The 25454-nt window shown below is 42.7% G+C and overlaps 1 protein-coding gene across 2 annotated transcripts; it reads left to right on the forward strand.

Moving 5' to 3' along the window:
* Positions 1–276: 276 nt before the first annotated feature.
* Positions 277–25430, forward strand: ZBTB8B (zinc finger and BTB domain containing 8B). Of its 2 annotated transcripts, none has more exons than XM_056556544.1 (5): positions 277–364; positions 17023–17171; positions 21209–22151; positions 22753–22931; positions 25137–25430. In XM_056556544.1, exons 3-5 carry the CDS (start codon positions 21251–21253, stop codon positions 25428–25430), a joined length of 1374 nt encoding a protein of 457 aa, XP_056412519.1. In that variant the 5' UTR covers positions 277–364; positions 17023–17171; positions 21209–21250. The 2 variants fall into 2 exon arrangements, with proteins under 2 accessions (XP_056412519.1, XP_056412517.1); XM_056556542.1 differs by having other exon boundaries at positions 21220–22151.
* The last annotated feature ends 24 nt before the right edge of the window (positions 25431–25454 follow it).

Genomic DNA, 25454 nt, shown 5'->3' on the forward strand with positions numbered 1-25454 from the left:
CTTCTAGTCCTTGCCATATAACAACACAGCACACGTTCACCTACACAGGGCACACCTAGACCAGGCTAACCCTATGAAGCACACATACGTATGACTACTATACATAAGTTATTCCCATGTGAACAGCGGCCTTATGAGTTCCTTCCTTTCAGCATAACAAGAGTTAACAAGCCTTATATGGTAGAGCGTCTCAGTTGCATGCCGGGACTTGTAGTCAAAGACCCGGCTAAAGAACTACTTGCGCCGCACGGGAACTACACTTCCCAAAAGCCTCCGCGCGTGAGGTCGCTTTCATTGGTTCTTTAGTAACCTTACGTATTTTAGCTGGGAAGTGTGGTTGCACCGTATAAGATCTGGCTGAAAGGTGAGGCGAATGGGGGGTTGATAATTTGTATGATTTATGTGGGAAGATGTAGGTAACAGGCTGGTCATGGAGCCGGCGGACTGTATGTAGTGTCCGGATATCCCGGGCAGTGTATGCACAGAGCAGGCAGCAGTATGGTATGGCAGCGCCTATGGTGTCTATAGGGAGCATAAGGGATGCATCCTGCATTACATCTGCACAGCACTGTCTAAGGCTTCTAGTCTGTACCATATAGAATGTTTAGGGATGTTATTCCTGACTGTCCTCCTGGATGGAGAAGAGGATTCCTAGTGCACTCCATTCTGTACCCAGCATAGACATAGTAGTCACTGGCTCCAGGATGAGCCTTTATCCCTCCATGGAAGGTCTCTGCACCTCTTCTTTCAATCACTTAGTAGCAGTAGCCACCGGCCCCAGATCTGCGGCTTTACTATTGCAACTTTCCAGAAATGTCCCTTACTGACAGGCGGGCTGGATAACGGTGGTAATGTCAGCTCTTTGACTGACTGGTGGTAGGGGAAATTTAAAGGGAATCTGTCAGCAGCACCACCATCACTGACCTGTTGGTACTACCCAATAGTGCGGGTGTAGCCGATAGAAATGGTGGTCACCTTCTCTTCGTAGGTGCAGCCGTTCCGGAGATATCGCTAAAAATCCAAATATGTAAATGAGGCTCATGGTGCACTCAGGGCGTTTGCTTGCACCAAGGTGCACTAGTTTTTATTTATGGCAAGGCCCTTACCCACGCACCCTAATGAATATTCATATGTTCTCCCTTCTGCATGAAGCTGATAGGTGCTGAAATCTCCAGCCATGGAGATCATTTACATATTAGGATCATTTACATATCACCTCTATCATTTACATATTAGGATTTTTTTCAAATTTATTGGGAATGGCGGCACCTAGGAAGATAAGTTTTGATCTGCATCACCGGTAACAGGCAGTAGCAGTACCGGTGATGCTGGTGAGAGATTCACTTTTATTATTAATAATAATAATTATATATACAGATTCTGCAGTGCTGTACACTCAAATTGGTCCCTGACCCAATTGGGACTCACAATCTAAATCTGTCAGTATGGTTTGAAGTATTGGAGGAAACCCACGCGAACACAGAGAGAACATACAAACTCTTGGCAGATATTTCCTTGGTGGTGATTTAACCCAGGACCCCAGCCCTGTAAGGCCACTGTGCTGCCCTGTAAATAACTAATTCCACCCCATTGTCTAGTAGATGCCCTGCAGGTTATAGCAAACTTAAGAAATACTTCTTGTTGGGTACTTCACACATCCGCAGCGGGGGATTTACTGCTAGTTTCACCACCATTCACTTTGCAATTTGCAAATCTGCTACGATCACGGATTTTCCGGGTCCCATTGAAGTGAATGGTAATGTAACTCCCATCTGATTTTCCGACCTGCTGAAAGTTTATTAACATGTAAACACACCCTTATGGTCTATTCACACGTACAGTATTCTGTGCAGATTTGATGCGCAGGATTTTCTGCTGCAGATTTCAATGTAAACTGAACACAGCTTGAAATCCTGCGCATCAAATCTGCCCAGAATACTGTACGTGTGAATAGACCCTTAAAGGGGTACTCCGGCGCTAAGACATCTTATCCCCTATCCATAGTATAGGGGATAAGATGCCTGATCACGGGGGTCCCGCCACTGGGGACCCCCGTGATCTTCCACGCCGCACCCCGTTAGAATCAGCCCCCGGAGTGTGCTCGCTCCGGGTCTGATTACTGGCGATCACGGGGACGGAGCATAGTGATGTCACGGCTCCACCCCCATGTGATTTCACGCTCCGCCCCCTTAATGCAAGCCTATGGAGGGGGCGTAACAGCTGTCACACCCCCCTCCATAGGCTTGCATTGAGGGGGTGTAGCCTGACATCACACGGGGGCAAAGCCGTGATGTCACTATGCTCCGTCCCCGGGATTGCCAGTAATCAGACCCGGAGCAAGCACGCTCCGGGGGCTGATCCTAATGGGGTTCGGCGTGGAAGATCACGGGGGTCCCCAGCGGCAGGACCACCGCGATCAGGCATCTTATCCCCTATCCTTTCGAGTACACCTTTAAAGAGAATCTGTCACCTTTTATATGTTGCCATATTTACAGGCTGTATGTTACAGAGTCAGCTCTTCTCTCCTGTTAACTAGAATGGCACTTAAAAATATAGGCATAATCATACAATACACGCTATGTTCCCCCACAGTTTAAAGAAAAACTGTCACATGTTTTCTCCCGCACTATCCACAGGTACTGATGGATAGTGCGGGAGGCGCTGATTCCAATGAGCCCTATCTTGTTCGCATCCACCTGGCCGTTCGCCCGCAATCGTAATTTTATTATATCTGAAAATCTTGCTGTAACTGGCACAGGCGGGGCTTCTGCAGCTTAACTGGCACTGACGTCAGCGCCGCTTATGAATATTCATGCGCCATCCCTCCAGTTCTCCCTCTTTTCGCCGCTCCTAACTGGAGGGAGGGGGTATGAATATTCATAAGCGGTGTTGATGTCAGTGCCAGTTAGCTGCAGAAGCTCTGCCCGTGCCAGTTACAGCAAGATATACACATAAAATAAAACTACAATTGCGGGCGAACGGCCGGTGCGGATCCGGGCAAGATAGGACTCGTTGAAATCAGCGTCTCCCGCACTATCCATCAGTACCTGTGGATAGTGCTGGAGAAAACATGTGACAGTTTTCCTTTAATGAGCTGTAAGAGTATGTTCACACCTCCAGAATTTGCAAGCCGAATTCAGCTCAAAAATGTTGCTGCATGAATCTAACATTAGCCCCTTAAGGACTGAGCGGTTTTCAGTTTTTGCATTTTCTTTTTTCCTCCTTACCTTTTAAAAATCATAACCCTTTCAATTTTCAACCTATTTTGTGCACCACCAATTCTACTTTGTAATGGCATCAGTCTTTTTACCAAAAAATCTACAGCGAAACAAAAAATAATAATTGTGCGAACAAAAATGAAAAAAAAACAAAACTATTTTGTAAATTTTGGGGTCCGTTTCTACGCAGTGCTTTTTTCGATAAAAATGACACCTTCTCTTTATTCTGTAGATCCATACTATTAAAGGGGTACTCTGGTGAAAAACTTTTTTTATTTAAATCCACTGGTGCCAGAAAGTTACCGTAAACAGATTTGTAAATTACTTCTATTAAAAAATCTCACGCTCAAAGCTGAGTCACGCGGCTAAAAGTGAAAGTAAAAAGTGCCGGTTAGCTCAGTGGGCTGTTCGGGATTGCCGCCGCAAAATCATGGCATCTCGAACAGCTTACAGGACAGCGGGAGGGCCCCTACCTGCCTCCTCGCTGTCCGATCGCCGAATGACTGTTCAGTGCCTGAGATCCAGGCAGAATCATTGATCACTGGTTTCCTATGAAAAACCAGTGATCAATGTAAAAGATCAGTGTGTGCAGTGTTATAGGTCCCTATGGGAGCTATAACACTGCAAACACAAAAGTGAAAAAAAAAGTGAATAAAGATCATTTAACCCCTTCCCTATTAAAAGTTTGAATTGCCCCCCTTTTCCAATAAAAAAAAAAACACAGTGTAAATAAAAATAAACATATATGGTATCGCCGCGTGCGGAAATGTCCGAATTATAAAAATATATCGTTAATTAAACCGCACGGTCAATGGCGTACGCGGAAAAAAATTCCAAAGTAGTGCATTTTTAGTCACTTTTTATATCATGAAAAAATGAAGATCAATAAGTCCTATCAATGCAAAAATGGTACCGTTAAAAACTTCAGATCACGGCGCAAAAAATGAGCCCTCATACCGCCCCATACGCGGAAAAATAAAAAAGTTATAGGGGTCAGAAGATGACAAATTTAAACGTATTAATTTTATGAAGTTATGATTTTTTCCAGAAGTACGACAAAATCAAACCTATGTAAGTAGGGAATCATTTTAACCGTATGGACCTACAGAATAAAGATAAGGTGTCATTTTTACCGAAAAATGTACTGCGTAGAAACGGAAGCTCCCAAAATTTACAAAACAGCGTTTTTTTTTTCAATTTTGTCTCACAATGATTTTTTCCGTTTCACCGTAGATTTTTGGGCAAAATGACTGACGTCATTACAAAGTAGAATTGGTGGCGCAAAAAATAAGCAATCATATGGATTTTTAGGTGCAAAATTGAAAGAGTTATGATTTTTTAAAGGTAAAGAGGAAAAAAATGAAAGTGAAAAAACCCTGGTCGTTAAGGGGTTAAAATGGAGGAAAAAAATTATAACTACATGCACGAAAATTAATATGTTTAAAAATTTCCTCTTCTGAACTCTATAACTTTTTTATTTTGGGTTTATATGAAGGCAAATTTTTCGCGCTGTGATCTGAAGTTTTTATTGGTACCATTTTTGTTTTGATGAGACCTTTTTGATCGCTTTTTATAAAAAATTTAATGGTGTAAAAAGTGACCAAAAATACGCTATTTTGGACTTTGGAATTTTTTTTGCATATACGCCATTGACCGTGTTGTTTAATTAACAATATATTTTTATAGTTCGAACATTTATGCACTCGGTGATACCACATATGTTTATATTTATTTTTATTTACATTTTTTTTTCTTTATGGGAAAAGGGGGGTGATTCAGATTTTTATTAGGGAAGGAGTTAAATCACATTCATTAGCACTTTATTTTTTTTTGCAATGTTATAGCCCCCATAGGGGACTATAACATTGCACAGACTTTTCCTACACTAATCACTGCCATGCAATAGTTCTCAATGGATCTCGGGCACGGAGCAGTAATTCGGCGATTAAACGCGCAGGAGGAAGGTAGGGATCCTCCTCACATTCTGCAAGCTGTTCGGGACGCTGCGATTTCATCGCGGCAGTCCCGAACAGCACCACTGAGCTGCTGGGAAGCTTTCACTTTCACTTCAGATGCAGGGATCAACTTTGATTGCCGCATCTGAAGGGTTAATACCGGGCATCACCGCGATCGGTGATGTCCGGTATTAGCTGCGGGTCCCAACCATTGATGACGGCCAGAACGACTCAATATGACGCGGGTTTACCGCGTGACCCCGCTTTACAGCGCAGGAGCCGGTGCAGGATGTAAATATACCTCCTGCATCGGAGGAGTTAAAGAGTACCTGTCACCAAATAAAACTTTTAATATAGTGTTCCTTGTATAATTAGAAGGCACTTTCCCATTCACTTGCTTTTAAAACTATCATCATAAATATGTTTAAAATGTAATAGAAAAAATGGTAACTAGGTGGCGCTGTTCTGTTCATTGACTCAATACAGTATGTTTGGTCTCCTCCTGGCCTGGCAGGAGACCAAACTCAGGAAGTGCTTCTCTGCACTGAGCTTGATTGACAGCTGCACAGAGCCTCACTGAAACATGCATAGAGCCTCACTGAAACATGCATAGAGCCTCACTGAAACATGCACAGAATCCTCACTGAAACATGCACAGAGCCTCACTGAAACATGCACAGAATCCTCACTGAAACATGCACAGAGCCTGACTGAAACATGCACAGAGCCTCACTGAAACATGCACAGAGCCTCACTGAAACATGCACAGAGCCTCACTGAAACATGCACAGAGCCTCACTGAAACATGCACAGAGCCTCACTGAAACATGCATAGAGCCTCACTGAAACATGCATAGAGCCTCACTGAAAGCTGCACAGAGCCTGAGGTCTTCTATTCATCACAGCACTGCAACCATGTGAGGGCAGAATTGTTCCCCTAGTAGGCTTCATTGATGTCATGCCTGCTGGAGAATTGCTGGGAGATTGCACTATGTGAGCAAGAAGAATGGTAAGATATACAGTTTTTTTAAAGCTCAGAATTTTTTTTTTAAGGGTGGGAGGGTTGTTAGGAGTAGTTAGGGAACATAGCCTGAGTTCGTTTAGAACAGTTTATTTGGTGACAGATACTCTTTAACCCCTTAAGGACGCAGGACGTAAATGTACGTCCTGGTGAGGTGGTACCTAACGCACCAGGACGTACATTTACGTCCTGTGCATAACCACGGGCATCGGAGCGATGCCCGTGTCATGCGCGGCTGATCCCGGCTGCTGATCGCAGCCAGGGACCCACCGGCAATGGCCGACGCCCGCAATCTCGCGGGCGTCCGCCATTAACCCCTCAGGTGCCGGGATCAATACAGATCCCGGCATCTGCGACAGTTCGCGATTTAAATGAACGATCGGATCGCCCGCAGCGCTGCTGCGGGGATCCGATCATTCAGAACGCCGGACGGAGGTCCCCTCTCCTTCCTCCGTCCGGCTCCCGGCGTCTCCTGCTCTGGTCTGTGATTGAGCAGACCAGAGCAGGAGATGACCGATAATACTGATCTGTTCTATGTCCTATACATAGAACAGATCAGTATTAGCAATCATGGTATTGCTATGAATAGTCCCCTATGGGGACTATTCAAGTGTAAAAAAAAAATGTAAAAGTAAAAGTAAAAAAAAGTGAAAAATCCCCTCCCCCAATAAAAAAGTAAAACGTCCGTTTTTTCCTATTTTACCCCCAAAAAGCGTAAAAAACATTTTTTATAGACATATTTGGTATCGCCGCGTGCGTAAATGTCCGAACTTTTAAAATAAAATGTTAATGATCCCGTACGGTGAACGGCGTGAACGAAAAAAAAAAAAAAAAAGTCCAAAATTCCTACTTTTTTAATACATTTTATTAAAAAAAAAATTATAAAAAATGTATTAAAAGTTTTTTATATGCAAGTGTGGTATCAAAAAAAAGTACAGATCATGGCGCAAAAAATGAGCCCCCATACCGCCACTTATACGGAAAAATAAAAAAGTTAGAGGTCATCAAAATAAGGGATTATAAACGTACTAATTTGGTTAAAAAGTTTGTGATTTTTTTAAGCACAACAATAATATAAAAGTATATAATAATGGGTATCATTTTAATCGTATTGACCCTCAGAATAAAGAACACATGTCATTTTTACCATAAATTGTACGGCGTGAAAACAAAACCTTCCAAAATTAGCAAAATTGCGTTTTTCGTTTTAATTTCCCCACAAAAATAGTGTTTTTTGGTTGCGCCATACATTTTATGATATAATGAGTGATGTCATTACAAAGGACAACTGGTCGCGCAAAAAACAAGCCCTCATACTAGTCTGTGGATGAAAATATAAAAGAGTTATCATTTTTAGAAGGTGAGGAGGAAAAAATGAAAACGTAAAAATTAAATTGTCTGAGTCCTTAAGGCCAAAATGGGCTGAGTCCTTAAGGGGTTAAGTAACATTGGGAATGGGTGTTCCATTTCTGGATTCCAGACGCGCCAAAAGAATGAACATGTGAACATACCCAAATTTCATTCAGAAATTCCAGTGCAGCAGCCTCCTATTGTCTTCAGTGGGATTCTGCTGCACAACGTGCACTGCAGAATTTCCTCAGTGGAAAATTCTGCCACGGAAATTTAAGTTCCAGACTAAACCGAAAGAATGATCAAGTAAATTTTTGCAATGTATTGCCATCTATGGAGACGCTGCATGACCGAGCTGATATAGTTGGCGCCTGCTGTGCACTGAACGACCGCCTGTGTGAACCCAGTCTAATTCTACGAGCCAAAAATAAAAAAGGGCTGTTTTCTTTTATGAAATATTACTAAAATTAAAGATGTATTTTTAGCAGTTTTTTGCCCATTTTTCCAGATGTATTTGTAAGTTGTTTTTTTTTTTTTTTTTTTTGGGCTGTAGCAAAAAGTTATAGCCCAAAACCAGCTATTTTAATTTGGGATGTGTTTTTGGCAGTAAACATCGCCATAAAAGAACCCAACTAGAGATGAGTGAACTTACAGTAAATTCGATTTGTCACGAACTTCTTGGCTCGGCGGTTGCTGACTTTTCCTGCATAAATTAGTTCAGCTTTCCGGTGCTCCGGTGGGCTGGAAAAGGTGGATACAGTCCTAGGAAAGAGTCTCCTAGGACTGTATCCACCTTTTCCAGCCCACGGGAGCACCTGAAAGCTGAACTAATTTATGCAGGAAAAGGCATCAACTGCCGAGCCGAGAAGTTCGTAACGAATCGAATTTACTGTAAGTTCGCTCATCTCTAAACCCAACACCTAATTTTACAGCTGTAAAAATGACCACTGTGAAAATAATATTTTTGAACAAAGAGCTGTTTTACTGTTGAGGTGAATAGAACTCAAGCAGTCCAAAGTACAGTATGGGAACATGGCCTCATTGTTATGCTGTACTCAAGAGGTAAATACTACCTTTCCCTCCCTACAAAGATTGATGCCTGGCTGTTGTGTATGTAAATATTTTTTTTTCCGTATCAGTTCCTTATGGTTTCCTTTCCTTTATGGTTCCTTTGTTTACTTCAAGTGGATAGAAATCTGTCCTGGTAATATGAGGTAGATATATCTCTTTATATTGGAGTCCTGCAAAATTAAGTGTAGGGCTGGCCTAATATGGATGCATTTTTTGCATTAGGCTTGTGGCTGTAATTCTCAGCATGAACTGACAGCTGTCAGTTTAAGTCATCAAACCCATGGTTAGGCCAAAACCTATGTCTGTAATACAGATGCAAAAATGTCTGCATTATCCTAGTGTTAACCCAGACTACAGGCTAGGGCACCACAGCAACTACCATGGTTGTAGTAAATGTATAGGTACTAAAGTGGTACTCTTGTGGAAAAAAATAAATTAAAACAACTGGTGACAAAAAGTTATCCAGATTTGTAAATTATTTCTATTTAATAATCTTAACTCTTCCAGTACTTATCAGCTGCTGTATTCTCCAGAGGAAGTTGTGTGGTCCTTCCCTGTCTGACTACAGTGCTCTCTGCTGACACCTCTGAACTTGTAAGGGACTGTCCAGAGGAGGAGCAAATCCCCATAGCAGATCCTGCTCTGGACAGTTCCTGACACGGACAGAGGTATCAGCAGAGATCCTGGAAGGATTAAAGGGGTTATCCACCATAAGGTGATTTTAGTACATACCTGCCAGACAATAATGGTAATGCTTAGGAAGGATCTGTGCGTGCTTGTCTCGGGGCTAAATGGCTGTGTTGTGAGATTACGTTAACGCTAAGGCTACAAAAATACTCAGGTCTTGGGTTTTCCCAGGTTGCAGTGCGTCGAGACATGACATCACTAGTCAAGTGTGCAAAGGGAGCCTGTCATGCTTCAATGGGTGGAGCGACCACTGGGTGAGAGAGAGATAATTTAGCAACAGCTGTAGGAACCCTGGTTAGAAAACACTGGTCTTTTGAATGGAATGAAACTTATTCGTGTTTCAATGGGTGGGGTGGCTAATGTGTGGGAGGGAAGAAAGTGACCTCACACTTACAAACAAGGAACTATGGGATGTGTAGTTTGAGAGAACAAACTCCTACAGGAAATATCCAGTGTGTTATGGTAATCTCACAACATAGCCATTTAGTCCCAAGACAAGCGCAGATCCTTCCTAAGCATGTCCATTACTGTCTGCCAGGTACATACTAAAAATACCTTATGGTGGATAACCCCTTTAAATATAAGTAATTTACAAATCTGTATAACTTTCTGGCACTGGTTGATTAGAAAACATTTATTTTCCACCAGAGTACCCCTTTAAGGCTAGGTTTCCACACAGGTTTTTTTCTGGCATTTTTTGAAAAAGTGCCACTGCAGTTTTTGAGCCAAAGTCAGAAGTGAAGTAGATCCAGTAGGAAGGAGACATAGAAGTCTTTCTATATGTCCAATTCTTTTTGAATACACTTATGGCTTTGGCTCAAGAACTGCAGTGGCAGTTTTCCAAAAAACGCCAGAAAAAAAAACCTGTGTGGAAACCTAGCCTAATGCTTATATACCCAGGACAAAGTTCTTGGCAACTTCTAAGAAATTCATATATATTTTTTTTCCAAAGTTGTTGGATTTTGTTGCAGTGATCAGAGCTCCAATGATCTGATATCTCCCATCCACTGAACAGGTGACATGTCTGCAGCTAGAATACTCCTGTAGGGTATGGTCACACAGACTTCAATGAGTCCTGGGAAAATCCGCAACTCTACAACTATTGCAGATTTTCCACTGTCCCATTAAAGTCAGTGGAATTTTGGAAATCAGCCAGAACACTTATCATTCATAATGCAAATCTTCTTATTAGCTGTTTGGAAACTATTTTAAAACCATATGGCCCAATTTATCAAAACTGTTTAAAAGAAAAACTAAAATGAAGGTCCAGCTTTCATTTTACCAGAGCACTGTAAGAAATGAAAGCTGCACTGTAATTAGTTGCTATGGGCATCCAAAACTGTTTTCCTTGTAGATCATTTTGAAAATGGTTTCCCATAAGTTTTACTTTACATCATCAATTTTAAACACATATGCCATAATGGAAGTGCTCAATATTATTATGTACTAGCTGAGTACCCGGCATTGCCTGGTTTTTCCTACCTAATCCTTGTGGTGGAGGAAAAGCAACATAGGAGGAAGTACTCGTCCTCATATCCCCATCCTCATATCCCGACCTCATATCCCTTTCCTCATATCCCGTCGTCATATCCCGACCTCATATCCTGTCGTCATATCCCGACCTCATATCCTGTCGTCATATCCCGACCTCATATCCTGTCGTCATATCCCGACCTCATATCCTGTCGTCATATCCCGACCTCATATCCTGTCGTCATATCCCGACCTCATATCCTGTCGTCATATCCCGACCTCATATCCTGTCGTCATATCCCGACCTCATATCCTGTCGTCATATCCCGACCTCATATCCTGTCGTCATATCCCGACCTCATATCCTGTCGTCATATCCCGACCTCATATCCTGTCGTCATATCCCGACCTCATATCCTGTCGTCATATCCCGACCTCATATCCTGTCGTCATATCCCGACCTCATATCCTGTCGTCATATCCCGACCTCATATCCTGTCGTCATATCCCGACCTCATATCCTGTCGTCATATCCCGACCTCATATCCTGTCGTCATATCCCGACCTCATATCCTGTCGTCATATCCCGACCTCATATCCTGTCGTCATATCCCGACCTCATTTCCCGCTCTCATACCCTGTCCTCGTATCCCGACCTGATATCACTGAAAATAGGAGGCGTGGTTTTGTGGAAGCGGGCATAACTTGCAAGCCAGACTTCTACACAAAAGGGGTAAAAAATAAAAAAGAGGTGTGGATTAAATGATGGGTGTGTCTTTGTGAGATGGGGTGTGGCATGTGGGAGGGGTATGGCCGGACTGACACACTTACCAGGAGATGCAGAGCAGAGCTTGGAGTAAGGTACTGGAAGTCCTATATACTTGCATGGGATTTAAGACAAAAAAAATAAAAATTTAACTATCATATATTTTTATTTGACATAAAAGTAACATGTGCACTAAGTTTCAGCAAAATATCTCCAGCCATTTGGAAGTTATGCTGGAACATATATTTCCCATAGACTTGCATGGGACTTTAAACAAAAACCCCAACTGTCGCAAATGGGGGTGGGTAAGGGTTAATTTACCTAGCCTTTGTTTGTAGTTGACATATATTTATTTGTAGTTGACATATATTTGTAGTAACGTGTACCAAGTTTTTATGAAAAATATCTTTAGCCCTTTGGAAGTGATGCTGGAACATACACACATACATTGAGTTTTATTTATAGATAAACAGTGACTGTCAGCTCTGTACTGAGGAAGTGTATCTTTGGCAAAATATAAAACCCAGATGCATTGTGAACAGAACCTATGTTTGATGCTGTCAACTAAGTTCACTTTGCTGTAGCCAAATCAGACATTGATTTTCCAAAAAATCTGCATCAGAAATCTGAGTCTGAGACATGGACCCCTGTACCCTCTATAGGTAGCCCCATGCCTTTGGGCTTCATACAAGCAAAGTGTTCACTTGTGGGCTATGCACAGCATTTTCAACTAGTTGTTACATTATATAGTCTCAGTTAAATGGGCACTCTCATGAAAACTAATTTTTGCTATTGCACTCCTTATGGCAAATAAGATATCTTTCTAATGTACATTGTTTACAAAAAATATGAAGTTTTCTATGTTTTATTTGTGTTTAAAAAAGCCCCACCTCATATCCCGACCCCAAATCCCTCCTCATATCCTGTCTTCATATTTTGTCCTCATATCTCGAACCCATGTCCCGTCCCTATATCACGTCCCCATATCTAATCATATCCCGTCCTCAGGTGGGGCTGAGTTGTGATGAAGATATTGTAAGCTGAAAATAAAAGGGGTGTGGCTTAAAGGATGGTCGTGTCTTGTCAAGATGGGGCATGGAATGCGGGGAGGGTGTGGCTTGCCAGCCGGACTGATGCATTCACCAGGAGATGCAGAGCGGAGCTTGTGGAGTAAGGCACCAGAAGTCCTATATACTAAAACACTAAAATTACTAAAAGTAAAACAAAAACCCCATCCTTCACTTATGGGAGTGGGTTAGGGGTTAATTTAACTATTATATATTTTTATTTGACATATGAGTAATATGTGTACCAGGTATTATCGAAATATCTCCAGCCGTAAGGAAGTTATGCAGGAATATACATTTCCCATATATTTGCATTGGACTTTAAACAAAAACCCCGACCCTCGTAAATGGGGGGTAGGTTAGGGTTAAATTAACTATCCTATATTTTTGCGGACATATAAGTAACATGTGACCAAGTATTATCGAAATATCTCCAGCTGTTTGGAAGTTATGCAGTAGCCTATCCTATCACCTATCCTATGTTTGTTGTAGACATATAAGTAACATGTGTACCGAGTTTCATGTTAATATCTTTAACGGTTTGGAAGTGATGCTGGAACATACACACATACATACATACACACATTGAGGGACATGTATCATTATTTGTCTGTTGCAGACACAGTTCTACCCCTTTACACTGCTTGTCTATTGTACACTCTTGCTCAGAATCTACTAAGGCTGTGCATGTCCTTTGATAAATCTTGTGCAAATATAGAAAAGCCCCCCCCCCCCTCGCTCTACCGTACACTCCTTCTCTACCTCACAGGAAAAGTGGACACAGGGATTTTGTTCTATTGCTTTGAGGCCAGGATTCCATTGAGGTTTTTTGTCCATCAGCAAAAAACGCCAGAAAAACTGTCACAGCTTTTACCTGTGTTTTGTCAGGTTTTTCCTGCGTTTTTGACTTGCGTTTTTGCTGGTGTGTGGAAACAAAAAAATGTACCAAACTTTTTGTTGTTTTTTTTTTTTCTTCGAAAATTTAGATAAGTGAATGCTGAGGGCTATGTCAGATTTGGTGGATTGCGACGATGAACAGCGTTTTTTTAAAAATGTCAATAAAAGGGTTAACGAGGGATGTAGGGGAGTGTTTTTTTTTTTTTTTTATAAATAATTTTTTTCAATGTGTTGTGTTTTTTATAATTGAATTTTCAGGCTTAGTAGTGGAAGCTGTCTTATAGACGGAATCCATTACTAGCTAGTGCTAACCTCAAATTTTTACCCCGTTACCCACCGCCACAGGGGTGCCGGGAAGAGCCGGTACCAACAGGCCCGGAGCATCAAAAATGGTGCTCCTGGGCCTAGGTGGTAACAGGCTGGTGTTATTTAGGCTGGGGAGGGCCAGTAACAATGGTCCTCACCCACTCTGGTAACAGCAGGCTGTTGCTGCTTTGTAGGTATTGTGCTGATACTGAAAAAATGAGGGAACCACACACTTTTTATTTATTTATAAAAAAAAAAACGCATAGGGTTCCCCCTATGTTCAATATCAGCCAGATACCAACCAAGCAGCAATAGCCTGACGTTACCAGGGTGGGTAAGGACCATTGTTACTGGCCCTGCCCAGCCTAAATAACGGCAGCCTGTTACCGCCTAGGCCCAGGAGCGCCTCTCCGCGCCTGTGGGTACCGGGGTAATAATTGGGGGTTAGTGCTAGCTGATTTTGGGGCTAACACTAAGCCCTGGCTTAGTAATGGATTCCATCTATAAGATGGATTCCACTACTAAGCCTGAAAATTCAATTATAAAAAACACGACACATTAATAAAAAAAAAAAAAATTAGTTAAAAAAAATCACTCCCCCACAGCCCTCGTTAACCATTTTATTGGAAAAAAAAAAAAACACTGGTCATCATCGCAGTCCACGGAATCTGACGTAGAGTCTGTCCCATGATGGGAGTAGTTGTAGTACTGCAGCGCTGCTGAGGGATGGCACTTGCACATCTCCCGGCTGCGGGCCTTTAATGACTACTACTCCCATCACGGACAGACTCTGTCCATGATGGGAGTTGTAGTCCAGGGGCTCTGCAGTAGTCCATTCTGCAGAGACCCGCTGCGATCCGCATGTAAGTTAACAAGCCGGCGGTACATGCGTCTACATCGAGCTGCCCGCGGCTTCTATATACACTGACATAATTCATAATCCCCACCGGGAGAGGGGAGCTCTGATTGGTCAATAGCTATTCTCCAATCAGAGCTCCCGTGTTCCGGCGGCGGGGATTATGAATTATGTCAGTGTATATAGAAGCCGCGGGCAGCGCGATGTAGACACAAGTATCGCCCGGCTTTTCAACTTAAATGCGGATCGCAGCAGATCATTCTCTGGAGATCCGCTGCGATCCGCATTTATTAACTATACAAAGCGGCGGTACATGCGTCTACATTGCGGCTTCTATATACAGCTGTCATAATTCATAATCCCCGCCGGGAGACGGGAGCTCTGATTGGAGAACAGCTATTGACCAATCAGAGCTCCCCTCTCCCGGCGGCGGCGATTATGAATTATGACAGCTGTATATAAAAGCCGCAGTGTAGACGCATGTACCGCCGCTTTGTATAGTTAATAAATGCGGAACGCAGCGGATCTTCAGAGAATGATCTGCTGCGATCCGCATTTATTAAGCGGTACATGCGCCTACATTGCGGCTTCTATACACTGTCATAATTCATAATCGCTGCCGCTGGAACACGGGAGCTCTGATTGGAGAATATCTATTGACCAATCAGAGCTCCCCTCTCCTGGCGGGGATTATGAATTATAGAAGAAAGATGTCCAGCGCAGAGTAGGTCCAACGTATAGCTTTATTGGTTAAAACCCAGGAAACCTGGATATAGCAAACACAAGTGACGCGTTTTGGCTCAAAGAATGAGCCTTAGTCATGGTATGACTAAGGCTCATTCTTTGAGCCTAAACGCGTCACTTGTGTTTGCTGTATCCATGTTTCCTGGGTTTTAACCAATAAAGCTATACGTTGGACCTACTCTGCGCTGGACATCTTTCTTCTATTCTGTACCTGCTTGGCGCTGCCCACGCCAGTCCGTGCGCACGGTGCTTGAGGAAGGGAGCTGGACCTACATCCACATACAGATTATGAATTATGTCAGTATATATAGAAGCCGCGGGCAGCGCGATGTAGACGCATGTACCCCCCGGCTTCCTAACTTACATGCGGATCGCAGCGGGTCTCTGTAGAATGACCTGCTGCGATCTGCACCTCAGCCCCTGGACTACAACTCCCATCATGGGCAGAGTCTGTCCATGATGGGAGTAGTAGTCCTATAAAGTCCCGCAGCCGGGGGATGTGCAATTGCCATCCCTCAGCGCTGCGGTACTACAACTACTCCCATCATGGGACAGACTCATGATAGTAGTAGTAGTAGTCCAAGGGCAGAGGGGCAGATCGCAGCAGGCCCTTCTCCAGAGACCTGCTGCGATCTGCATTTTTTAACTATACAAGCCAGCGGTACATGCGGCTACACTTCACTGCCCGCCAGCTCCTATATACAGTTCTTATAATTCATAACCCTGCCAGGAAAGGGGAGCTCTGATTGGTGGATAGCTATTGACCAATCAGAGCTCCTGTATCCTGGCGGCGGGGATTATGAATTATGACAGTGTACAGTGTATACAGGAGCCGCATGTGCCGCCAGCTTATTAAGTTAATAAATGCGGATCGCAGCGGGTCTCTGCAGAATGACCTGCTGCGATCTGCACCTCAGCCCCTGGACTACAACACATTCTCCTGCACTCATCAAGAACAGCGGGAAGTTTGAATTTTACAGTGTGAAGTGTGAACTCTGTCGGGAAGTATTTCACCCACACTATAACCCGGTGTATTATCGGGTGTATGGGGTTATACTGCAGGTGAAAGGGTGATCACAAGTGTCCATAATCATTACATTGTTATTAAAAGGTACATGGAAAGATTTTAAGTATCACAGAGATAATCTGACTGGTGGCAGAAACAGAGTAATCTCCGCAATCTGCTGTTAAAAATGACATGGATGATTTAGAGCATCTTGCTAAGTGCAGTCCAAGACGGCTTATATTTGCGTTCAAAAAAAGGTACTTGCGGAAAATTTTGGGGTGTAAAGGAAAAGTACGCAGTTAATAAATCCGTGCCTACTATAGATGTCACTCCAAGGTACCCCATATCGCGACATCAGGAGGAAATGCTCTATCAGAATGTACGCAAAAAAAGACGCAAAAACCAGCTTGCCCAAAATTTTGCGCAGGAATTTACACAGAAAAACTGTGTAAATTCTTTGATACATGTCCCCCATTGAGTTATATAGATTATAATGTTATTTACATTTTTATTTCTATACATTTATAAAATAATGGTTTAAAATGAAAGACTCACTATGTAATCTATTCCTGTTAGCATTTGAAGATATATGTAATCTTTTTCAGGCCTCATCACAACTCAAGGTCACAGAAATTACATATGTTTCTTGGGGAGGCAGCTGCATAGTCCGCTGTACTTCTGCACTGCGGTTTTACCCAGATTCTGTTATAATTCTGCTTAACAACTCTGTTTGGACACCACATATCGATTAAAAGTAAGTGTACAAAGGTAAATAGTATAATTATTTTTTGTTTAATCTGAAGTATTACAGATAGTTTTACAAAATTAATTTCTGTACAGTCTGGTCGTAAGATTCACAGTTGATTTAGAATTACACAGTTGAAGCTAAAATGTGTGACTGGACAATATTGAATGCTTTGGTTGTATGCTTAATATTATTTATAAAAAAAAAAAAAAATACAAAGAAAAAATAATTATTACTAAACTGCCCTATCCCCTGCCATCCCAACGTTCTGCTGATCAGTACTTTCTGGTTACACAGAAGATACCTACTTAGTCAAACACTGCCCACCATACAGTGGGGGAAAAACGTATTTAGTAAGCCACCAATTGTGTAAGTTTTACCACTTAAATGACGAGAGGCCTGTAATTTTCATCATAGGTATACCTCAACTATGAGAGACAGAATGAGAAAAAAATCCATAAAATCACATTGTTTGATTTTTAAAGAATTTATTTGCAAATGATGGTGAAAAATAAGTATTTGGTCACCTACAAAGCAAGATTCCTGTAACTTCTTCTTTAGGGTGCATTCACACGGGTTGCATTCACACGCAGCTGTGGATCCGCTGACAAAGGCCCCTAAAGTGCTGCCCTCTTTGTGCCTGCTAATAGCGGCAATCCGCCGCTACCAGCAGAAACACTGTGAAGTGCGAGTCGCAGTGTATCCGCACATCGCGGCCGCTCCCCCGGCTCCCTGAGCTACACAGAGAGCGGCCACGATACACTGCAGCGTAACTCTCACATCGCAGTGTGTCTGCTGGTAGTGGCGGATTGCCGCTATTAGCAGGCACAAAGAGGGCAGCACTTTAGGGGCCTTTGTCAGTGGATCCCCAGCTGCGGATCCGCTGACAAATACGCCCGTGTGAATGCACCCTTAAGAGTCTCCTCTGTCCTCCACTCGTTACCTGTATTAATGGCTCCTGTCTGAACTTGTTGTCAGTATAAAAGACACCTGTCCACAACCTCAAACAGTCACACTCCAAACTCCACTATGGCCAAGACCAAAGAGCTGTCGAAGGACACCAGAAACAAAATTGTAGACCTGCATCAGGCTGGGAAGATTGAGTCTGCAATAGGCAAGCAGCTTGGTGTGAAGAAATCAACTGTGGGGTCAATTATTAGAAAATGGAAGACATGCAAGTCCACTGATAATCTCACATGATCTGGGGCTCCATGCAAGATATCACCCTGTGGTGTCAAAATGATCAAAAGCAGCAGTGCCAGACATGTCCTCCTGCTTAAGCCAGTACATGTCCGGACCCTTCTGAAGTTTGCTAGAGAGCATTTGGATGATCCAAAAGAGTATTGGGAGAATGTCATATGATCAGATGAAACCAAAGTAGAAATTTTTGGTAAAAACGCAACTCGTCATGTTTGGAGGAGAAAGAATGCTGAGTTGCATCCAAAGAACACCATACCTACTGTAAAGCATGGAAGTGGAAATATCATGCTTTGGGGCTGTCTTTCTGCTAAGGGACCAGGATGACTGATCCGTGTAAAGGAAAGAATGAATAGGGCCATGTATCGTGAGATTTTGATTAAAAACCTCCTTCCATCAGAAAGGGCATTGAAGAGTGAAACAGGGCTGTGTTTTTCAGCATGACAATGATCCCAAACAAACCACCTGGGCAATGAAGGAGTCGCTTCGTAAGAAGCATTTCAAAGTCCTAGAGTGGCATAGTCAGTCTCCAGATCTTAACCCCATGGAAAACCTTTTGGAGGGAGTTGAAAGTCCATGTTGCCCAGCAACAGCCCCAAAACATCACTGCTCTAGAGGAGATCTGCATGGATGAATGGGCCAAAATACCAGTAACAGTGTGTGAAAACCTTGTGAAGACTTACAGAAAACGTTTGACCTCTGTCATTGCCAACAAAGGGTATATAACAAAATATTGAGATGAACTTTTGTTATTGACCAAATAATTATTTGCCACCCACCATAATTTGCAAATAAATTCTTTAAAAATCAGACAATGTGATTTTATGGATTTTTTTCTCATTATGTCTCTCATAGTTGAGGTATACCTATGATGAAAATTACAGACCTCTGTGGTCTGTATAAGTCGGAGAACTTGCACAATTGGTGGCTGACTAAATACTTTTTTCCCCCACTGTATAGGCTTGTGTCGAGATGCGAAAAAGTAGGAGGTGGACCTAATAAACTTTTCCTGAAACAAGATTTCCTGAAAAGACGCAATACCCCTCAGCATGTTTTACAAATTTTAGAAAACTGCCCCTGAGAGTAAAACACCCCAATAGGGTGAAAAAACACCAAAAGGAAAATTGCAATGTGGGTCTGGCTTTTCATATTTATCTATTGACTCCCAGCTAACATCTGTCTACAGCATTGTTTCGGGTGTTTTTATTATTTTTTCAAAAATCCCAAGTGTTATCTCTGCCTGAGGATGCTGAAAAGCATGACTAAATGCTAGAGAATAGAATCTCAGAACACTGTATGGAGTAGCTTGACCAGAAGAATGTGATCTCTTCTAAGAAAAGAAGTCCATGACAACTTATTTCAATTATTTAAAAAAATTTAGGCTAGGGCTGCACACAAACATTTGACAAACTCTTAAAATGCTTGCAAATTACTTTGGTTTTTAGTCACTATAACATAAATTTTAAATCTGCTTAAAAAGATTACCCCTCCAACAGCTCTTCCATTTCCACAGGATAAGTGTATGATCACTGGGGGTCTGACCGCTGGCTTTGGGAGAAAGGGGGTCAAAATCTCCTGTCAAAATGGCACAACATTCACACTGCCACTCCACCCATCTTACTGGGCTTTCTTTGGCAGTCTCATAGACAGTGAATAGAGTGACAACGCACAAATGTTTCCACCACAGCCTTCTCGCAGGAGACACAGGACCCCCTGTTCTTGTGATTTCTACTGGTCGTAAAGTGCACTACATTTAAACTAGTTGAAAAAAGTTGCAAATGATTTTCTTTTTTCAATAATTTTTGGGGGGCTTTGTCATATATTTTGTTGTAAAATGAGTAATTGTATCACTAAATTATATTTGGTCTCACAAAAAACTGAAAATGCAAAAATAAAAAAAATCTCTGCATCCTTAAAGAGAAACTGACAGACTATTCACTCGCACTAAACCCAATATACTGGGTTATAGTGGGGGTGAACAGCTTTAAAAAGAGGAGTTACCTACATTAATAGCTGTAGTAGTTGCAGAGTTATGCATTGTTTTTTTCTTCTTCTAATTCTGTTGCACCGATGTGCGCAATGGAGGAGGGGGGCCGTCTCTCCGAGCTCCCCTATCTCCTCAATATACACTGCGCAGCCTGCCCCCATGAGGAATCTGCAAATATCTTCACTAGCCTGCCGGGGGTGGGCGCTCTGCCTTGCTACACCCACGAGGCAGCGTTGCGTTTTCTCTGAGCAGAGCACTCACCCTAGGCAGGCTCTTATATTCTAGTGACAGTGAAGACTTTTACATATTCATCACGGAACGGACAGGGCAATATTAAAGGGGTACTCCGCCCCTAGACATCTTATCCCCTATCCAAAGTATAGGGGATAAGATGTCAGATCGCCGCGGTCCCGCTGCTGGGGATCCCCGGGATCCCCGCTGCGGCACCCTGCTATCATTACAGCACAGAGCAGCGTGACGTCATGGCTCCGCCCCCCTCCGATAGGGGATAAGACGTCTAGGGGCGGAATACCCCTTTAAGGAGGCAGGGGAGCTTGGCGAGCCGGCTTGCCTCCTCCATTGTGGACAGCAGTGCAATAGGAATAGAAGAAAAAAAAGGGCATAACTGAGCGATTAATAACAATTAACGTAAGTAACCTCTCTTTTTAAAGCTGCTTACCTGCACTATAACCCAGTATATTGGGTTAATGCGGGTGAACAGTCTGTCAGCTTCTCTTTATTGGGCAAAGACAAAAAAATTGAAAGAAAAATACTTAGCAGTTATGTCTGAATTATAAATATATGTTGATGTGTTCCACATTAATTTTCATAATTTCCAAAAATACATTTCTTTTGACTGTAGTTGTTTTGCAGGTTTCTATAATTCAATAGCTGTCTTGGAGCCATGGAGATGCCATCATATTACTCCAAGCTCCTTGGAGAGTTGAATGAGCAGCGGAAAAGAGATTTCTTTTGCGACTGCAGCATCATTGTGGAAGGTCGAATATTTAAAGCCCATAGAAATGTTCTGTTTGCCAACAGTGGGTATTTCCGGGCAATGCTAGTCCACTATATTCAAGACAGTGGAAGACACAGCACAGCTTCCTTAGACATTGTTACATCTGAGGCCTTTTCAACCATCTTGGATTTCCTATACTCAGGAAAGCTAAACCTGTGTGGGGAGAATGTCATTGAAGTTATGAGTGCGGCAAGCTACCTCCAGATGACTGACGTGGTTAACTTCTGTAAGGCATACATACGATCTTCACTTGACATCTGCAGGAAAATAGAAAGGGAGAGTTCCTTTGGACAAGCTGATAGCGGTAGTGATGGTCCAAGCAGTGGAAGAGGTGCAGTTCAATCGGGGCCAGAGAAAACAGCTCAGGAAGATTGTCAGAAGGATCCCCCATGTGGGGACTGTAGTAGCTGCAACTCTGTAGAAATGGTGGCAAAGAATCCTACGAGTGTCGCCTCCCCTGGAGAAAAAAGTCCTACTAAAGTAATGGAACCCAAAGAAGAGTTTGACTCTGATGTGGTGGAAGTAACAGAAGGTCAACCATATCCAATGCAGCAAGGTCTGGAGCAAGGAGAAGAAAGTCCACAAGGCGGCCCTGGAATGGACATATCATGTAATAATTATCACATGAAGCAATTTTTAGAGGCACTTTTGCGTAATAGCTCCTCCCAGAGGAAAGAGGACAGCGTACATCATTTTCCTCGTGACTTTGAGTCCCGGCAAGAAGAAGCAAGTGTCCCAATGAGCTCCATGATGGATATTCAAGGTGACTGGTATGGTGAGGATACAGGTAATACAATTTGACGAAAGGTTTCTTCTGTTATATGTTTTTTCAAAATCTTAATTATGTCTAGTATTATGGTCACTTAACATTTAAAAAAAAAAAATGGTGACAAATAATCTCTCGCTAAGGTAAGCAACTGACAAAAGCAAATTAGGTAAGCAATTGAGAAAAGCCAACACTACTAACAATAATAGTTGTTTATTATAAATTCTGCATTGAATGGAATAGATACATTTGTACACTATTCTATAAGTAAAAAGGTTGTTCTCCCTGACTAGGCAAAAAAAGGGGCAAGGGGCCAGACCTTTGGATTCTCTGTCGTAGTAGCCATCCAGCGTGGTTGCATTTAATCAAAAAATGTTGCATGCAATGTTTTTGATACAATGCAACCACACCAAAGGGCATTTTTATTGGATCATCTATAGGTCCAGCACTGTGCTCCATTTCAGCCTTTGGGGCACTGGATTCGATGACGGTGTTGCATCCAGGACAGCTTTGGATCACCAAACATATGTGAACCTGAACAAACGCTGCAGTTCATTTAACCAAATATCTAAAAGCTATCTTATTTTTAGCAAAAATTATTGTTAATTTTTTTTTCTCTCAGGGGATGTTTTAGTTGTACCAATCAAACTACACAAGTGCCCTTTCTGTCCATATACGGCCAAGCAAAAGGGCATTTTGAAGCGTCACATTCGTTCGCACACAGGAGAGCGTCCATATCCTTGTGAAATTTGTGGAAAAAGGTTTACACGTCAGGAGCACCTGCGCAGTCATTCACTTACAGTGAGTATATTTTGCATTGGTCAGGGATTTATCAAGCGCGAAAGTTGCACAAAAAGTCGCAACTTCCTCCAAAGAACCGTAAATGTAAGCCAGCCTGGACCTGGCTTACAAAACTTGCTTTGTAGAGGGGAATTTCATATTTCCTGCCGGGAGCCGAGACCATGGCTCCGGCGGGAAACATGAAATCACAGCCGTACAAAGGAGTCCGGACTGGCATCACTCATTCTTATTCTATCCCTGCTACCCACCCTACACTATGTATCATGCCCCCTCTGCCCATCATACCCCCCCTTATCTCCCTCTGACCGCTCATCTTTCCCCCCCCCCAACCCCCTGCCGGTCATATCAGTCCAGCCACTCCCCCCCCCCCCCATCTCCCACTAGTCATCTTTCAGCCCCCCCCCCAGCTCATTTCCCCCCACCCTATCATCTCCCACAAACCCACCCACCCGATCATCTCCCGCAAGCCTTCCGCCCGCCCAATCATCTCCTGCAAGCCCCTGCTCATCTTCCCCGTGCTGAGCTGCACATCTCCCACTCCGCCGCTAGCTGTTAAAGCACTACAACTCCCAGCATGCCCTTTCAGTGAGGACATGCTGGGAGTTGTAGTTGCAGTGGCAAGCGGGCCATGGTAGATGCAGGCCGGCCAGCTCCGTGGAATATGAAACTATACAGTAATTTCATATTTCATGGTCTGAGCTGTGATTGGCTGGTCGGTCTCAGCCATTCACCGCTCCGACCGGGAAATATGAAATTACAGTGTAGTATCATATTCCGTTGAGCAGCCGGCCTGCATCATCCACAGACCGCTCACCGCTGCAACTACAACTTCCAGCATGTCCTCACTGTAAGGGCATGCTGGGAGTTGTAGTCTTGCAACAGCTAGCAGGCGGCTGGTGCCTCCAGCTGTTGCTAAACTACAACTCCCATCACAGTAGTTGTAGTTTAGGATTGGAGTGCTTCCATCTGTTGCTAAACTACAACTCAGATCATGGGAGTTGTAGTTTAGAAACAGCGAGACTCCAGCTGTTGCTATATTGGAGGCTCGCTGTTGCTAAATTACAAATAATGGGGGTTGTAGTTTAGCAACATCTGGAGGCTCCCTGTTTGGAAACGCTGGTTTATGGACGTTTTCCCTAAGGGAGGGCGCCATAAATGTACTAGCCAATTTCCGTGCGAAATCTTGACGTCCCGAACAGCTGTAGGATACTAGGAGGGTCCCTTTACCTTCCTTCTGGTGTCCCAACACCGAATGACTGCTCAGTGCCTGAGATCCAGGCATGAGCAGTCAAGCGGCAGATTCAACGATCAATGGTTTCCTAGGAGAAACCATTGATCAATATTAAAGATCAGTTAGTGCAGTGTTATAGCCCCTTTTTTTTCCATTAAAAAAAAAGTGTAAATAAAAAATGTGGTATCACTGCGTGTGGAAATGTCCGAAATATAAAAATATATCGTTAATTAAACTGCATGGTCAATGGCATACTCTCAAAAAACTTCCAAAGTCCAAAATTGCGTATTTTTGGTCACTTTTTATATCATGAAAAAATGAATAAAAAGCGATTAAAAAGTCTGATCAAAATGGTACCTCAAAAAACTTCAGATCACGGCGCAAAAAATGAGCCCTCATATCGGAAAAATAAAAAAGTTATAGGGTTCAGAAGATGACGTATACATTTTCCTGCATGTAGTTATGATTTTTTTCCAGAAGTATGACAAAATCAAACCTATATAAGTAGGGTATCCTTTTAATCGTATGGACCTACAGAATAAAGATAATGTGTTATTTTTACTGAAAAATGTACTGCGTAGAAACGGAAGCCCGCAAATGTTACAAAATGGTGTTTTTTCTTCGATGGTTTTTGGGTAAAATGACTGATGTCATTACAAAGTAGAATTGGTGGCGCAATAAAAAATAAGCCATAATATGGATTTTTAGGTGCAAAAGTGAAAGGGTTATGATTTTTAAAAGGTAAGGAGGAAAAAACAAAAGTGCAAAAAACGGAAAAATGCTCAGTCCTTAAGGGGTTAAAAGGTAATTTTTAGTGTCACTGTTGTTATCTAACAGTTAACAGTTCATATAATAGCTGATAGGCCATTATCGATTACGTGTTATAGAAAGGTAGCAATTCCAGAATAATTATGGCCTTTTGTTTGCAATGTTGGCTTAAGATAAAGATTTCATTAGTACCTGTTCTTTTCCAGGTTCATCGCTCCAACCGTCCCATTATCTGTAAAGGTTGTCGTCGTACTTTTACAAGCAGTTTGTCTCCTGGTTTAAGGCGTTTTGGCTTGTGTGACAGTTGTACATGTGTCACGACTACAAATGATGACTCGCAGCACCAAAGCCACGCAGAGGCTGCATCAGAGAGCATGGACAAGGACGAGGGGGATGGAGACTGGCCAATATACATTGAGTCTGGTGATGAAAATGATGTGGCTGGTGATGATGAGGATGTTGAAGATAAAGAACAAATACACAGGGAGGTACTCATGTGATGCACAGAGAAGCTCATGCTGTCA

Source organism: Hyla sarda, chromosome 2 (assembly GCF_029499605.1).
Source record: "Hyla sarda isolate aHylSar1 chromosome 2, aHylSar1.hap1, whole genome shotgun sequence".
Taxonomy (NCBI): domain Eukaryota; kingdom Metazoa; phylum Chordata; class Amphibia; order Anura; family Hylidae; genus Hyla; species Hyla sarda.